Source organism: Mchenga conophoros, linkage group LG20 (assembly GCF_057382185.1).
Source record: "Mchenga conophoros isolate Kocher_MC1m ecotype Shallow Benthic linkage group LG20, M_conophoros_male_GT1.1, whole genome shotgun sequence".
Lineage (NCBI taxonomy): Eukaryota > Metazoa > Chordata > Actinopteri > Cichliformes > Cichlidae > Mchenga > Mchenga conophoros.
This window is the reverse complement of record NC_140545.1, coordinates 3,018,042-3,035,473: the sequence shown is the minus strand read 5'-3', so window position 1 is coordinate 3,035,473 and position 17,432 is coordinate 3,018,042. Positions and strand designations below refer to the sequence as shown.

At 41.0% G+C, this 17,432-nt stretch overlaps 1 protein-coding gene across 13 annotated transcripts in view; it reads left to right on the top strand.

Moving 5' to 3' along the window:
* Positions 1-17,432, top strand: part of huwe1 (HECT, UBA and WWE domain containing E3 ubiquitin protein ligase 1) — a 52,508-nt gene that overhangs the window by 4,156 nt on the left and 30,920 nt on the right. For 8 of the 13 annotated variants that reach the window (XM_085260823.1, XM_085260825.1, XM_085260821.1 and 5 more), the window contains 29 exons: positions 1,022-1,071; positions 1,319-1,388; positions 4,175-4,273; positions 4,793-4,999; positions 5,137-5,289; positions 5,380-5,442; positions 5,604-5,681; positions 5,799-5,846; positions 5,935-6,103; positions 6,198-6,298; positions 6,535-6,685; positions 6,794-6,921; positions 7,006-7,146; positions 7,243-7,348; positions 11,431-11,538; positions 11,619-11,720; positions 11,879-11,959; positions 13,714-13,820; positions 14,184-14,361; positions 14,461-14,552; positions 14,634-14,854; positions 14,993-15,050; positions 15,192-15,368; positions 15,538-15,783; positions 16,125-16,258; positions 16,339-16,451; positions 16,541-16,723; positions 16,864-17,080; positions 17,175-17,297. In XM_085260823.1, the coding sequence (XP_085116949.1) occupies positions 1,344-1,388; positions 4,175-4,273; positions 4,793-4,999; positions 5,137-5,289; positions 5,380-5,442; positions 5,604-5,681; positions 5,799-5,846; positions 5,935-6,103; positions 6,198-6,298; positions 6,535-6,685; positions 6,794-6,921; positions 7,006-7,146; positions 7,243-7,348; positions 11,431-11,538; positions 11,619-11,720; positions 11,879-11,959; positions 13,714-13,820; positions 14,184-14,361; positions 14,461-14,552; positions 14,634-14,854; positions 14,993-15,050; positions 15,192-15,368; positions 15,538-15,783; positions 16,125-16,258; positions 16,339-16,451; positions 16,541-16,723; positions 16,864-17,080; positions 17,175-17,297 (3,629 nt within the window). In that variant the 5' untranslated portion in view covers positions 1,022-1,071; positions 1,319-1,343. Of the gene's footprint in view, positions 1-1,021; positions 1,076-1,318; positions 1,389-4,174; positions 4,274-4,792; positions 5,000-5,136; positions 5,290-5,379; positions 5,443-5,603; positions 5,682-5,798; positions 5,847-5,934; positions 6,104-6,197; positions 6,299-6,534; positions 6,686-6,793; positions 6,922-7,005; positions 7,147-7,242; positions 7,349-11,430; positions 11,539-11,618; positions 11,721-11,878; positions 11,960-13,713; positions 13,821-14,183; positions 14,362-14,460; positions 14,553-14,633; positions 14,855-14,992; positions 15,051-15,191; positions 15,369-15,537; positions 15,784-16,124; positions 16,259-16,338; positions 16,452-16,540; positions 16,724-16,863; positions 17,081-17,174; positions 17,298-17,432 lie in introns of all 13 variants that reach the window. The other 5 variants (XM_085260828.1, XM_085260824.1, XM_085260827.1 and 2 more) reach the window with 3 other exon arrangements.

Below are 17,432 nucleotides of genomic sequence, written 5' to 3'. Positions count from 1 at the left end.
GAGTCAGGTCAGGACAGGATGGTGAATCTGTAAGGTCTGGTTTGACAGCTGTGCCACAAATGGTCCTAGCGGTTTGAATTTTGTTTAGTTACATTGTGAATGGTTATCGCTGATGACACGCATGACTTGATTATGACTTGGCTGACTTTTTAAAAAACGTTTGGTGACTTAGAATTTCAGAGGAAGATCGTTTGCTAACGGTACCGGTAGCTCGGTGTTAGCTGGTCAGGGGTTAACATCTCCGCAGCAAACGTTGCCGATCGATTCTGTCGCTACGTTGAGTTTTACAGGGGTTCTCGTTTTCTTAGACGTGTTGCTACCTGATTACAAACAAAACGCATCACGTTTATGACCTATAACTGCAGAGTGGGCTTTGAATAGGAACTTGTTAACGTTAGGTAAATAACGTAAAGCTATTACCGACGCTAGCTTGTTAGCTAGGTAGCTATAACTTTAACCTGTAAGCTTCGAGTCGTTTGAGTTTATGGAAAAGCAAACAGAGAGGCGCACTGTTTGGCTTAAATCTCCCCTGAATTTGAAAGTGATGAAACGTCGGGCTAATGTTTTAGGCCAATAAATGGGACCCAATATAATTTGATTAACTTTGTGTCGTACATTGCTCGCTAGCCGTCAGCTAATGCTCTGCCCGGTTTGCTTTGTGATCATCAGACTTTTAGAGAGCCTGAGAAAATGTCAATGTTTTCATCACCTTTTTAACCACTGGTGGTGATCAATCATATTTCGCTGTAACAGAATTTCGAGGATTATCGCCATATCATCTACCTTTGCTTATTCATTGAGTGCCCTGCCAAATGTTGAGATTTGTAGTCGACTGTCTGTATTTTGTTATGTGTATTTCAAGTACATAATGTACGAATTTACCTAGATATATAGCCAGCAGGTACTTTTTTGTGTTATATTATGTACTGGATATTATCCAAATAATTTACATATTTACCTGGAGCATTTTTTTTAAATAACATATGGAACACTGTTTTGATGTAAGGTTTTGATTTTACAGATAGAGCAACTGGAACATGCCCTTAAGTGGGCATTGCCAAATATTTTTTTGTAAGTATGTATCTTATTTGTTTTTTTAGTCTTTTTTTTTGGGGGGGGGGGGGGGGTTTGGGGTTTTTTTTAAGACATTTTAATGTTAATATTTCAATATCTGAATAACTGTTTGGCTGGGAGTATTTAGATATGTAAAGTCCAAATGTATATTTACCCAAGTGCTATAGAAGAATATCTGCATCACAGCACACTGAAATTCATTATTAGATGTTGCTTTATGGGTTACATTAACATTTCTCAACAGGAGCAGCAAATAGAGATTATTGACAATGAAGGTCGACAGAAGCAAGTTAAAGAAAACACCTACGGAAGCTGTGAGTATATTTGATGCTGGCTGCGTTTTCTTTCATAGCTCCTAACCTCACTGCTGCCTAAATTGCATGTAGTTGGGATATTTAGGATGACTTTTCTCTAGCCAATTGTGATAAGAGTTCATAATGGGAGCAGGGCCTAAAAGAACTTGTTGAAGATGCTTTTTATTTTTATATTGTAAGAAATTTACAGTGTGTCATGTCCAAAAATGCGCGGGGGGGGGGGTCTATGACTGCAAGCATGATGTGTACGATACAGTTGACAACTCGGATAACTTCTCTAGTAAAAATCTGGGAATTTTCTTATCTGTAATGTAGAGCTGGGCGATAGAACGATAACGATATGTATCGCGATATAACTTTTACTCGATAGAGAAATTAAGCTATCACGATAGACCTCGCCGCTCTTGTCCTCTTAAAATAAAAAAATAAAAAATTAAAATAAAAAAAAAAGGTCAGCCAATCCAAACTAAGTAGCGCAGAGCCGAACCAATCACAGCCGCAGCGTCACGTCGCGTGACTTGTTACGTACAGCACAAGTGCCAAGCCGCACTGTGTTTGTTTGGGAAGCAGCCAGCGGGTAATGGAGCCGGCTCGTAATGGAGGAAATGAGTGTGCCGACTAGAAAAATCAACCGAGCGTGACCGAAGAGAAAACAGATGATGGTTCCAATGCCGGAGAGATTGTTGAACGGAAGAGCCATAGAAGTTCCGTAGTGTGAAGGTATTTCGGCTATTTCAAGTCTGACAAAAAACAGAGTAGCGTGCACTGTAAATTGTGCCGAAAGCAAGTCTGGAAATACAATAAACTGGTGCATGCGTCACACTGTGCGCCACGTTATTGTTTCGGTGAAATGAATTTCTACAATACTGTTACTGTTAATTCTACTCTCTGCAGTGTTTAAATGCTTACATATACACACAGTTACTGTCCGTCCACACATACGACTCGGTTCTGCTTCTATGCCCCAGCTTTGTTTACTTTTTCCCACCGAGGCTTCTAGACTTCTGATTGGCCAACATTTCTGCACGGTTAGGAATCTAGCGCCACCTGCTGCTTTGGCATGTTCATAGCAGCGTTTTCCTTCATTTCTGCCTTTATGTGTGGACGGGATTATTTTTTTAAAACGAAAACGGAAAATCTCTGTTTTCAAAAATACCCGTGTACGTGTGGACGTAGCCTCAGTCTCTGACTGGAAGCGCTAATTCGTCATTCGGCTTTTGTCAGACTAAAGTAACTGTTAAAACTGTTTGAAAAGCTCAGCTATACAACAAGGAGAGATTGAGAATTTCCTTTTAGTTCTCAGTTTATTTGATATTGACAAAAGTTAGTCAGTTTTGTCTGTTCTTCTGTAAAACAAACTAAGATTTATTTTTAGAATTAATATTTTGTTTCTAAGTGGAATTGACAATTTAGTAGTCTGTTTCGTTTGTTCTATTTTGAAACTTAAACGCTTTAGCGGCTGCCTTTTGTGTAGTTTGCAATATTTGCCTTTATTTATCTGAAAAAGTCTCATGTTCCTTAAGTACATCTACCCTGTTGAACTTATTATGGGAAATAAATATTTAAATAAAAACAAGCTGCTGATTATTTCACATTTTACTTGTGAGCAACGGCACATTTAAATTTTACAAATATAGTTATTTGGCTTATATCGTGATAGATATCGTTATCGCCTGAAATGAAAAAAACATATCGTGATATGAAAAAATCTCATATCGCCCAGCTCTACTGTAATGTTTTGATAAGCAGGAATGGCTGTTATCCTTTTTTAATGAAACCCCAGTTAACAAAACTGGATACAGAAATAACTTTATTCCAATTCTATTAATTACTGTGGGTCTGGCTGTAACTGTTTTGAGCACCAAACATTTCTACAGGAAAAATTCTGGTATTTATCTTAGAAGGATCTTGAACTCTCTGAACTGAATTTGGTTAAATTGAACTGAAATACTTTAATGTTGGAGTTTTTAAGAATGGTAAGGGGTTAGAGCTGAAGACTTAATACATTTAACAGCCATACTGTTGTTTACCTTGATGATAATGCCTGCTCAGCTGATTGCCGTGATAAGTAAACAGTGACAGGACACGTCTTGTAGGATTGTGCTATTCAGAAATGGAAGTATTGGTCAGTTAAACCAAGTAATTCACTATGCTTTTTAACTGTTGGTTCAAAGATGTTGAACAGTCTTCACCACTAGGCAGACTGCAGCACCCCTCACTTTTTTGAAGGGAAGTTGTAAACAAGCTAGGTGGAAAGTAAAACAAGTCACGGCCCTGCTAAAGCAGAGAATTCTAGCAGTACTTTGTTTTAGAAAATAAATGCCTGTATCTAAACTGTTTCAGAATAAAATGGCATTCAACCACATTTTGCACAAGGGTACTGGCATTAAAGAATGCTGTGGTGCTAGCATTGCTAATGTCAGGCTCACTTTGTTTCTCAAAGAGTGTGATTACCAGCTTAAAGTAGCTCAAATACACACATAGTATTTCTATGTACAATTTTAAGCCCAGTTCATTAGATTGTGCTCAGTTTGACTTTGACTTGCTTTTTGACTTGTTAATTGATCTTTTTCTTTTCTCTTCCTTCTCATATTTAAACAACTTGAGTGAAAGTATTGTGGGTTATTGTGTTTGCCCAGAGTTGTTAGTTCAGTGTAAATGGAGATTTTCACTGTCTATCAGCATAGATCATCTGTTTAGGGTGGTATATTGTGTTTTGAGAAGACTCCTAAGGATCCAGGAACTGTGCTTGACCAAATATTTTCCTAAACCTTCTGCACCAACAGCCTGCTGACTGCAGGATACTTATAGAGAAGCTCAAGGCATGCAACGATGAGCAGCTATTGGTTGAACTGCAGCATATCAAGACCTGGAATATTGGCAAGGTAAGAAGATTAGGCTGAAGGAGAAGCTACTCCTTCAGTCTTTTATAAAACACAAACTCTTATAACAAGGTTCCCATCACTCTAGAATTGTGTGGAATATCATCAAATATATTTGAGAAATTTCACAATACCTGTTGACACAAGTTCATGACATCATTTCCGCACCACACTCCTAGAAACATCTCCCTGAAATGAAATTATGTCTTAGCAAGTGTAGTAATAATACAGATTAACAGAATGCAAAAGGGAATGGGGAATGAGAAATAAATTGACTTTGACTTTATTAAATTTATGAAAACTTATGAGCTACAAGCAAATATAAAAATAATTATGTATGAATGTCACTGGCACTTGCCATTGGTCTGACTTGCTGTCATTACAGAATCCTAATGGCCAGAAGTACTACTAATTTGAGAGTAGAATACAAAATCTAAAACTTTTTTTGGACATTAAATTAAATCAATGATATGTAATATTTGTTTGAAATTAGTTTTTTGTTTTTTTTATCTCTTTCAACAGTGTGAGCTTTACCATTGGGTGGATCTGTTGGACCGCTTTGATGGTATTCTGTGTGATGCAGGCCAGACAGTAGAGAATATGTCATGGCTGCTGGTGTGTGACCGTCCAGAGAATGGACAGCTCAAAGCCTTGCTTTTGGCAGTGCTCAACTTCACAGCTTTGCTTATTGAGTACAGCTTCTCTAGGCACCTTTACAGCTCCATAGAGGTATGGTTCAACCAATTCAGCTCTTCAGTACTACTGATACATATTTGTTTATTTTTTGTGCTGTGGATATATCAGAGAAAATGAAGTTCACAAACTTAAATATTTCTTGTTTTATCTACCATCCACCCCCTTTACAGCACCTGACCACCTTGTTAGCATCATGTGACATGCAGGTGGTCCTGTCTGTGCTGAACCTACTCTATGTGTTCAGTAAGCGATCCAACTACATCACAAGACTGGGATCTGAAAAAAGGACTCCTCTCCTGGCCCGTCTGCAGCACTTGGCTGAGGTCTGGTGAACATTTGTCATTGTGATTCTAGCTGTCCCTCAAGAAGTGGAGTTGAATTGTTTAGTCTCTTTGTTCTTTTCTTTTCTGCAGAGTTGGGGTGGGAAGGAGAATGGCTTTGGTCTGGCTGAATGTTGCAGGGATCTGCCTATGACGGTAAGATTTTTTTTTCTTTCTTTTTTTTGTGAGTGAATGATGTTTCATAACTATAATCTACATATTACTGTTGGCCAGAAAGTTTTATGTTTCTAAATAGATGCTGTCAAAAACTATTAAATTACGCCTACTTATAAATTATGTGCATATTCCCACTGCAGAAGTATCCTCCCAGTGCCACCACACTTCACTTTGAGTTTTATGCTGAACCGGGCCCTGAGGTCAAAGTAGAGAGAAAGGTATAGGCATCAACATTTACTAAAGCAACCAAAGTAAAAACTGAATAATATTTGGAATATTCTGTTGACCACCTGACTGTGTCCCAATCATTTCCAAATGTCATATTCCCTCCGCAGACAAGTAGTAACACACTACATTATATTCACATCGAGCAGCTTGACAAGGTACAGTCAAATTAGAATTGCATCATTAACAGCTTAAAAGCCACATCTTGGCTTCTTGACCTAATACATAGCTTGTTTTGTCTCATAGATTTCAGAGAGCCCATCAGAAATCATGGAGTCACTGACAATGATGTACAACATCCCAAAAGACAAACAGACCCTACTGTTTACTCATATTCGACTAGCCCATGGTTTCTCAAATCACAAGAAGAGGTTGCAGGCTGTACAAGCCCGACTGCATGCTATTTCTATACTGGGTGAGCAGAAAGCTTTTTCCCAAGAAAGTGACATGATTTTGGTCCTAGTTTTATGTTCTAACCTTTTCTCTCTTTCTTTGCCTCTCCCCACCAGTGTATTCAAATGCACTCCAAGAGTCAGCCAACAGTATTCTGTATAATGGCTTGATAGAGGAGCTGGTGGATGTCTTGCAGATTACAGACAAACAGCTTGTGGTAAGAAAGTAATTTTTTTTTTTTTTGCCCCCCTTTTTTTTTCCCCCCTTCAAGCTCGATCACTGTCATTACACTAAATGTACTTTCATTGTATTAATAAAATGTCTTTTGATGTGTTTTGTGAATGTGTGAGAAGATGATTACTTTCAGTGCCTTCTTTATTCTTAGGTCTGCACAATATCTGTCCTTTTTCATTGTCTTTTCTCTGAAGTGCTGTATTGGATTTTGTTCTTCAGGATATCAAGGCGGCCTCTTTGCGCACTTTAACTTCAATTGTCCATCTGGAGAGGACGCCCAAGCTTTCCAACATCATCGACTGCACCGGCACTGCCTCATACCATGGCTTCTTGCCCGTGTTGGTTCGCAATTGCATACAAGCAATGATTGGTGAGAACATAGCAGAAATTATGACCCAAATTTTTAATGAGTGATGTGCAAGAAATTTGGTAAATAAAATCAGAGCTTTTAACCCCCCCGCCCCCCTTTGCTTTCTAGATCCTCTGATGGAACCTTACCCACACCAGTTTGCAACAGCACTCTTTTCATTCCTTTACCATTTGGCTAGCTATGATGCTGGAGGGGAGGCCCTTGTGTCCTGTGGAATGATGGAAGCCCTCCTTAAGGTACATACAGGCCCTATAGTACATCGTAGGCATTCATAATGTTGTCTTTAAGAAATATATCAATGATTATCTTGTACTTCATAGGTGATCAAGTTCTTGGGTGACGAGCAGGACCAGATCACCTTTGTAACAAGAGCAGTGCGGGTTGTGGACCTCATCACCAACCTTGACATGGCTGCCTTTCAGTCCCACAGCGGCCTTTCCATTTTCATCTGCAGACTAGAGGTTTGTTAGGCATATTCCTGACCTAGCCACTTTTGGATACAGTCACTCAGTCCTCTGCATTTGCTCATTCCTCTCTCTATCAATTTCTTAAAATAGCATGAGGTGGACCTGTCGAGAAAAGAGTGCCCTTTTGTCATCAAGCCAAAGATCCAGAGGCCTAGTGCAGCAGTAGAGTCTGAGGACATGGACACAGACATGGAGAGTAAGTGAAGATATGGAATGTTTTGAACTTCAATAATATACCAAAAACTTGATTAGAAAACAACCAACCAACCACATGACGTTATGTTCCGTACTAACAGAAGATTGCTCTAAAAGGTTTTTTAAAACTTTTAACTAAAAGCACTTATTTCTTAAATTCAGCTTCACAGACAGTGTTATATCTGTGTCACATTTTGAGAGCAGGGCTCAATGGTGTATATTAGCCACTATATGTATAGTGTTTCATGTCCTCTTTAATGTTTAACATCAGGGTGGTGGTTAAAATGATCTCAATGGACTGGTATTTACATAGTGCTTTTCTATTTATACTGACCACTAAAAATGCTTGACACGACACATGCATTGATAGATTTATTCCACAAAATCATAGCGCTTTGTTGGTCTCACCTCTACATCCAATTTAAAATTGATTTGACCTCACATGGATGTCTCTAAACAAACGGAGCAAACCCACCCTGGCACAGGGAGAGCATGCAGGCTTATGTGCATGATGGCTCCAGGAAGGTGTGAACCTAGAACCTTCTTTCATGCTGTAGATGGTGCTAGCTTTTATTTACTGAAAACACATACCCTGGATGGAATCTAGATTGCTCAGGCATGCGGATGGTATGGTAAGAATTTGTTGTCACCAAATTCTGTGACTCCTTGGATGGTGTCAAACATTCAGGCTGGTGCAGGTTGTATAATGAGGGGAATCTTTGTGGACCAGATTTAGGGCAACTTTAAACCTGTTATTGATTGAATGCTGCTGCTGACTTGAGAATTTTTGTTGATAAACTCAACAGTGAGTTCTTAGTGCTTCACCGGCCTTTCCAGTCTTTGAGTAGAACACTTCTCATTTGAAAAGAGGGTTGTTGGATGAATGCGGCACTGACAGATCTTCTAAACGTATTGGGGTAACTCCTTTACAGAGAGAATGTTGGTATTTTTGAATTTTAGTTGGCATCAGTGGAGGAGTTCAAGTATCTCGGGGTCTTGTTCGCGAGTGATGGGAGAAGGGAGCTGGAGATCGACAGACGGATTGGGGCTGCGGCTGCAGTAATGCGGACGCTGCACCGGTCAGTCGTGGTGAAGAGGGAGCTGAGTGTAAAAGCGAAGCTCTCAATTTACCGGTCGATCTACGTCCCTACCCTCACCTATGGCCACGAGCTGTGGGTAGTGACCGAAAGAACGAGATCGCGGATACAAGCGGCGGAAATGAGCTTCCTCCGAAGGGTGGCTGGCCTCTCCCTTAGAGATAGGGTGAGAAGTTCGGCCATCCGGGAGGGGCTTAGAGTAGAGCAGCTGCTGCTCCACATCGAAAGGAGCCAGCTGAGGTGGTTCGGGCATCTGGCAAGGATGCCCCCTGGGCGCCTCCTGGGCGAGGTGTTCCAGGCATGTCCCACCGGGAGGAGGCCCCGGGGCAGACCCAGGACACGCTGGAGAGATTATATCTCTCGGCTGGCCTGGGAACGCCTTGGTATTCCCCCGGACAAGCTGGAGGAGGTGGCTGGGGAGAGGGAGGTCTGGACCTCTTTGCTTAGGCTGCTACCCCCGCGACCCGACCTCGGATAAGCGGATGAAGATGGATGGATGGATGGATGGATAGTTGGCATCAGAGGAAAATCACGTGTTCCAAAATAATCAAGCACTATGTGAATGTGTTTGATCAAACATGGCAGGTGAACAAGGACATATGACTTCTTTGCCAAAAAGTTGATTCTTTTCATCTGGATGTAGCGTTTTCAGTGGGAGAAATGTTTCATCATTCATCCAAGTGACATCTTCAGAAGTCTTGACTTCTTGATCCAGATGAACAGAATCAAATTTTTTGGGTTTTCCTTACCTGGATGATTGAGCGTGCATCAAGATATGGCTTTGTTGTAGGGCTGTTCGATATAACGATATATATCGGATGACGATATAAAAACGTCTATCGTTTCATTTTACGCTATCGTTTGTTTCTTGGTGTCGCAAAATAAACTGTTTACGGCAATGTTTTTTCATTATTTTGATGGTCACTGTAGTGGCTATATTAATTTCTTCTTTCTCTTATATTTAATATAACCACACTACAGACAGACAAGCGTTTGTTTTTATGCGTTGTCGTTAGCAACAACGAAGGTAAAACCACCGCGTGTCCGCTTGTTCCACATAAACCTTTCGCAATAAAGCTCAAGATCCTGTGGAGACTTTTCAAAATAAACTGAATCACGTGAAAGATGCAGAGTGTATACGGATGAGAAGCAAAAAAGAGCCGCCAGGTCGTTACAGCGACACGACAAAGACGGTCCAAATTCGAAGACTCCGACAAATGTGGCCCAGAAATGCGCCCTTCATTTCCCCTGATTTGAAGGATGGGTCGGGTGTATACTTCGTGGCCCAACCTATCCCAGAATTCTTTGCGCGGCCCTGCTTAGTTTCCAACAATGGCGGCAGCTAGTTAGTTTTAATATTACTCTTATTATTCTTTCTGGGTCACAAAATAAATGTTTAACATATTTTCAGGCGAGAATGTAGCTGTATAAACCTCAAATATCTGCTCAGTTTATCAAGACACCACATATTTTCAAAAGCACTCTGACGTTTTCGGAGACGTCTGTTACCCACCAGCTCGATAGCTAGCCGGGGTTCAAGGCTCACTAGAGCCGGTGAGAACACCAGACTGCCGGCAAATCGTTTTCAAACCCACCGTTGTCTTTCGCTGCTCAGGTTAAACATGATGTAAGTCACTTAGATAACTCAAAAATGTTATTGTTTGGCTTTTTTCAGTATTTTATTTGTTCCTGAGTAAATCGGTTTGGCTGAGATTAAAGTTATAGTTTTTACACAGATGGATAAACGTCAAGCAGACAGCTGATTATCAGAAGTGTGAGATGCTGGAGAATATACTCCGGTGTCCCGTTATATTTTAGATACCAAGGAGCAGACGGCTGAGTTTATTAAACTCCACCTGTAGCTCAGGCGGCAGAGCAGGTCAGCCACTAATCAGAAGGTCGGTAGTTCGATCCCAGGCTGCCTCCTGGCTGCATGCCAAATATCCTTGGGCAAGATACTAACCCCATGTTTGCCTATTGGTGGTGGTCAGAGGGCCCGGTGGCGCCAGTGTCCGGCAGCCTCGCCTCTGTCAGTACGCCCCAGGGCAGCTGTGGCTACAATGTAGCTTGCCATCGCCAGTGTGTGAATGTGTGTGTGAATGGGTGAATGACTGAATGTAGTGTGAAGCGCTTTGGGGTCCTTAGGGACTAGAAAAGCGCTATACAAATACAGGCCATTTACCATTTACCATTATGCACATTTCATTAAAATTTAACAAACTATCATCTTGTCTTATATTTAGTTAGCACATATCTTAAACACTTAAAGCTGTAAGCTAATAATAGTTATATAAGAGCAGATGCATGCTGGTGCAATAAGCTGTACGTTGCACGTCCAATGGATGCATGATCTGATTAGTCGACTAATCGCAAAAATAATCGGTGACTAGTCGACTATCAAAATAATTGTTTGTGGCAGCCCTATTGTTTATATGCCCTGCTGCCTTTGTTGCTAGATGACTGTATGCGCATCAGTGACACAAGTGACACCCATTAAGACTAATGTACTATGCACTGAGTGATGTTCTGTTGCACTATGTGGTACAAAAAAGTATAGTGCTTTTAGCATTAAAACATGCAAACCAATTCTAGTAGCTCCTCCAAAACACTGAATCAATAAAGGGCCATTTCACCAAATGCCAATTACTAGAAAGGCCTCCCTAGTAGGGAAAATTGAAATATTTCTAAAACTTAACTTCTAGAACTTTTAAATACAGTTGTACATATTTATTTTTACACTATAATACTCATGTATAACAATAATGATGATGCTTTATACCTTTTTTTTTTTTTTAATTCTTTGTCAAAGAGCTTTTAGTCCTGTTTTCAGTATTCAGAGAGGGAATCATGCCTAACTTAAAGCTATGGTTTTCCTAATCAAGTCCTTGGTTGGTCGTGGCCAGATTTTATAAGCAGTAGTCTGTTTGTTAGGGTTATATAAAATATTCCCCTGTTGTTTATATGGAAACATTGTGAATTCTCACAGTGTCAGAAGTTGCTATGGAAAGCAGCCCTCGACCATCAACATCTTCTAGTTCCAGAGCTGAGGGAGACCACCGAGCACAGAGCAGCACTACTAACACACCTCGTGCAGGTACGCACATCGCAGACAAATGAATATATGAATTTTATCACTCCTGCGTTCTTCAGTTTCTATGATTCTCATCTCTTTAGGTATGCAGTGTATCCCCCAGAGGGCAGCTCTGTTGAAGTCGATGCTAAATTTCTTGAAGAAAGCCATCCAGGACCCTGCCTTTTCTGATGGCATCCGCCATGGTGAGTCATTGGAATCACTTCTTTGTTGTACCGATGAACTTGAGATCATACATCTTGTACTAATCTTGTTTACATATGTTGCTGTACATCTGTATTGTATTGTGAACCCACTTTTTTTTTTTTTTTTTTTTTTCTTTTTTCTTTTTTTTAACTCCAAGTAATGGATGGGTCCTTGCCTACCTCACTCAAGCACATCATCAGTAATGCAGAATATTACGGCCCCTCACTGTTCCTCCTAGGTGAGTACACAGTTACACTCTTTCACTTTACGGAGTCTTCCTCTTCTGACTTCAGAAATGCAACATTTTTCTCATATTAAACTTTCTGCTTCATCAGTGTTGCAATACAGGGAGTGCAGAATTATTAGGCAAGTTGTATTTTTGAGGAATAATGTTATTATTGAACAACAACCATGTTCTCAATGAACCCAAAAAACTCATTAATATCAAAGCTGAATGTTTTTGGAAGTAGTTTTTAGTTTGTTTTTAGTTTTAGCTATTTTAGGGGGATATCTGTGTGTGCAGGTGACTATTACTGTGCATAATTATTAGGCAACTTAACAAAAAACACAAATATACCCATTTCAATTATTTATTTTTACCAGTGAAACCAATATAACATCTCCACATTCACAAATATACATTTCTGACATTCAAAAATAAAACAAAAACAAATCAGCGACCAATATAGCCACCTTTCTTTGCAAGGACACTCAAAAGCCTGCCATCCATGGATTCTGTCAGTGTTTTGATCTGTTCACCATCAACATTGCGTGCAGCAGCAACCACAGCCTCCCAGACACTGTTCAGAGAGGTGTACTGTTTTCCCTCCTTGTAAATCTCACATTTGATGATGGACCACAGGTTCTCAATGGGGTTCAGATCAGGTGAACAAGGAGGCCATGTCATTAGTTTTTCTTCTTTTAGACCCTTTCTTGCCAGCCACGCTGTGGAGTACTTGGACGCGTGTGATGGAGCATTGTCCTGCATGAAAATCATGTTTTTCTTGAAGGATGCAGACTTCTTCCTGTACCACTGCTTGAAGAAGGTGTCTTCCAGAAACTGGCAGTAGGACTGGGAGTTGAGCTTGACTCCATCCTCAACCCGAAAAGGCCCCACAAGCTCATCTTTGATGATACCAGCCCAAACCAGTACTCCACCTCCACCTTGCTGGCGTCTGAGTCGGACTGGAGCTCTCTGCCCTTTACCAATCCAGCCACGGGCCCATCCATCTGGCCCATCAAGACTCACTCTCATTTCATCAGTCCATAAAACCTTAGAAAAACCAGTCTTGAGATATTTCTTGGCCCAGTCTTGACGTTTCAGCTTGTGTGTCTTGTTCAGTGGTGGTCGTCTTTCAGCCTTTCTTACCTTGGCCATGTCTCTGAGTATTGCACACCTTGTGCTTTTGGGCACTCCAGTGATGTTGCAGCTCTGAAATATGGCCAAACTGGTGGCAAGTGGCATCTTGGCAGCTGCACGCTTGACTTTTCTCAGTTCGTGGGCAGTTATTTTGCGCCTTGGTTTTTCCACATGCTTCTTGCGACCCTGTTGACTATTTTGAATGAAACGCTTGATTGTTCGATGATCACGCTTCAGAAGCTTTGCAATTTTGAGACTGCTGCATCCCTCTGCAAGATATCTCACTATTTTTGACTTTTCTGAGCCTGTCAAGTCCTTCTTTTGACCCATTTTGCCAAAGGAAAGGACGTTGCCTAATAATTATGCACACCTGATATAGGGTGTTGATGTCATTAGACCACACCCCTTCTCATTACAGAGATGCACATCACCTAATATGCTTAATTGGTAGTAGGCTTTCGAGCCTATACAGCTTGGAGTAAGACAACATGCATGAAGAGGATGATGTGGACAAAATACTCATTTGCCTAATAATTCTGCACTCCCTGTATTTTTATCAATTTAATATTTTATTGGATTATGATTTCTTTCCCCACCACCCCCATTTTTGTTTTTGTCTTTCTGTTTTTTAGCGACAGAAGTGGTGACGGTGTTTGTGTTCCAGGAGCCATCTCTGCTCTCCTCTTTGCAGGATAATGGTCTGACTGATGTCATGCTGCATGCCCTTCTCATCAAAGATGTGAGTTTCTAGCTCTTTCTTTTCTTAATGTCTTTGACCACTTGTGGCAGTTCAATATCAGTTTTGTGTCTTTGTACACTCAATAGATTCTTAGAATTAATTATTTCTTTGTTTTTAGATATGGATGGATGATATAACATGGTTACCTATTATCCAAACGTCAGGAATCAGACTTGCACATGTGTTGATTTATAAATTTGACTATTATAACAACAATTCAGTCATAATATATATTTTATAAACAGGTTAACATTACTGGAAAGCATTTCAATGTATGCAACCACTGTTCTTACAAAAAAAAATACAGGCTAATAGTGGGCCTTTAACTTGAAAAACAGTAAAACATTTCAAACGCTTTTGCAGGTTCCTGCTACCCGCGAAGTATTGGGTTCTCTACCCAATGTGTTCAGTGCCCTCTGCTTGAATGCGAGAGGTTTGCACTCCTTCGTTCAGTGCCAGCCCTTTGAGCGACTCTTCAAAGTGCTTTTGTCTCCTGACTACCTGCCTGCAATGCGACGACGGCGTAGCTCTGACCCTTTGGGTGAGGTTCCCCTGTTGTTTATTTTTTGTCTTTGGTGTTTTTTTGTCTTTGCCTGTGAACCACATTTCATTGCATAACATGTTGTTTGTTTTAATTCAGGTGACACTGCATCCAACTTGGGTAGTGCTGTGGATGAACTAATGAGGCACCAGCCCACTTTGAAAACAGATGCTACTACTGCCATTATTAAGGTAGTCCAAATTTGATTTAAAAATATTTCAAGTGTTGAAACAGAACATGTCAAGGTATCTAAAGCAAAGTTGCTGTTACAGTTGCTTGAGGAGATCTGCAACCTAGGTCGAGCTCCTGAGTACATCTGCCAGAAACCATCTATCCAGAAAGCAGATGGTACTGTTGCAGTTCCACCAGCACGCTCCAGCCATGCTGCCGAAGAAGCTTCAAGTGAGGATGAAGAGGAAGAGGAGGCCCTTCACACATTCAGCCAGCAGCAGGGGGAAGCAGAGAGCAGCAGACAGTCAGTGCCACTTGAACTGTATGACTCTGAGTTCATAACACAATAGAAAAGAAAAAAACTGTCTTTACAGACTTTAATTACTTTTCCAGGTTAATTGACAAAATTTCAAATATACGGTTGGTGGTTGAAGTTTTGATCATGTGTGCATTCTTGCAGGGTGGTTGGCACTGAGGAACGGATACCCATTCCTCTAATGGATTATATTCTTAATGTGGTAAGTCTTTGCACAGTGGTTGTACTGTCTGGTTTATGGTCCAATATATTTTAAGTAATAATTGGGAAATGGTGTAAGCTATTAAAGCAGTGGATACCTTCATCACTTAAGTCCATAATTTGGTGTGCATACGTTCTCCAGATGAAGTTTGTTGAATCCATTCTAAGCAACAACACCACAGATGACCATTGTCAAGAATTTGTCAACCAGAAGGGGCTTCTGCCCCTGGTCTCTATTCTGGGCCTGCCCAACTTGCCCATAGACTTTCCCACCTCAGCTGCTTGCCAAGCAGTTGCTGGTGTCTGCAAGTCGATACTGGTGAGCATAACCTAAAGATCACTGGAATTTATTTCCAGTTTCTTTATTTTTTATTTCTTTTTTTTAAGAAATTGGCACACATGGAATGCACATTGCTGTTGCACTCCGTACACTTGTTTTAATAGGCAGTTCGTGGGCAATTTGAAAATGACTCAATCCTTCCCTTTAGACTCTCTCACATGAGCCTAAAGTACTCCAAGAGGGCCTGTGCCAACTGGACAGTATTTTGACATCTCTGGAGCCACTTCATCGACCAATTGAGGTGCCTGGTGGGTCTGTGCTTCTCAGAGAACTGGCTAATGCAGGCCACGTCACAGATGCCACATTGTCAGCTCGGGCAACACCCCTTCTACATGCTCTTACTGCAGCGCATGCTTACATCCTCATGTTTGTCCATACCTGCAGAGTCGGACAGGTAAACACAGATTGTGTGTGTGTGTGTGTGTGTGAGTGTGAGAGAGAGAAAAAATAAAACTACTTGACCTCAAAACACTACAGTTCAGAAGGTGGGTCTCCACCCATGTTGTGATTTCCAAAAACTATTAGAAGCAAGTGCCTATGCAGCTAATTATTTTCTGTTCAGTCCACTATGCAGATGCCTTATGAGGACAGAAACACATTGAAATCCAAATGTTAGATCTCAAAAACATAGAATTTACTTTTCTTTTTCTAATGAATGAAAACTCAGCCTTTGTTTGACAAGTGAGAGCCAAATTGATTCAACAACTCTAAATATTTCTGTTGTCTTCTAAACAGAGTGAAATCAGAGCCATTTCAGTAAACCAGTGGGGCTCTCAGCTTGGCCTGAGTGTTCTCAGCAAGCTCAGCCAGCTCTACTGCTCTCTGGTATGGGAGAGCACTGTGCTACTGTCCCTTTGCACCCCTAACAGGTGAGTAATCTTATCCTTTACTCCTTTACCTAAACTTTGTAGTTATCACCCCTAACAACCTATTGCTTGTTTCTTAACAGTTTGCCTCCAGGATGTGAGTTTGGCCAGGCCGACATGCAAAAACTTGTTCCCAAAGAGGAAAAGCCATCTGGCAACACGACAGCATCTTCAGCCTCTGGCTCTAGGAGAACTGGTAATGTAACCATTTAAACTTGTTCATTAAAAACTAGGATGTCCTTGGAGCACCCTTTAACAAATACATACTTGTCCACATTCATCCAGCAGAATCAGAGGCAGTGTCTGTGGATTCCTCTGCTGGTGGTCTATTAGAAGGCATGGGTCTAGATGGGGATACCTTGGCTCCCATGGAGACAGATGAACCCTCTGCAGCAGACCCAAAGACCAAGTCCAAACTTACTCCAGCTATGGCCACCCGCATCAAACAAATTAAGCCCTTACTCTCTGGTAGGAGTATGTCCAAGGCACACATATTATATTTTTGTGTCTGTAATTTTTTTTTTATTTTTTCCTTTTATCTTACAATATTTAACACTTTTTTTTTGAAAGTCAAAGTTTGTCTTACCTATCCACGTGTGTCTTTGCAGCTTCATCTCGGTTAGGTAGGGCTCTGGCCGAGCTCTTTGGCTTGCTAGTAAAACTGTGCGTGGGCTCCCCAGTGCGCCAACGTCGCTCCCACCATGCCACAAGTACAGGCACTACCCCAACACCTGCTGCCAGGGCCACTGCTTCTGCTCTCACCAAGCTGCTCACCAAGGGTCTAAGTTGGCAGCCTCCACCCTACACACCCACCCCTCGCTTTAGGTAAGAGGAATTTGGCACTGCCACCTCTTTTGCTATTATGTGCTTATCACAAGCAATGATATTGAACAATATATATTTTTTCTTTCCCTGGCAGGTTGACTTTTTTCATCTGCTCAGTGGGTTTCACATCTCCTATGTTGTTTGATGAAAGGAAGTACCCTTACCACCTTATGCTGCAAAAGTTCTTTTGCTCTGGAGGACATGATGCCTTATTTGAGTGAGTCATATTGTATGGTGCAATCAAGTTGTAGAGCACAATTATGGGCAAAAATAGAAATGTTATGTTGTTTGTGATGAGAAGCTTATTTTAACATGCAGTGAAATTCTTGCCACAAGTCGGGGCCTTTACTTT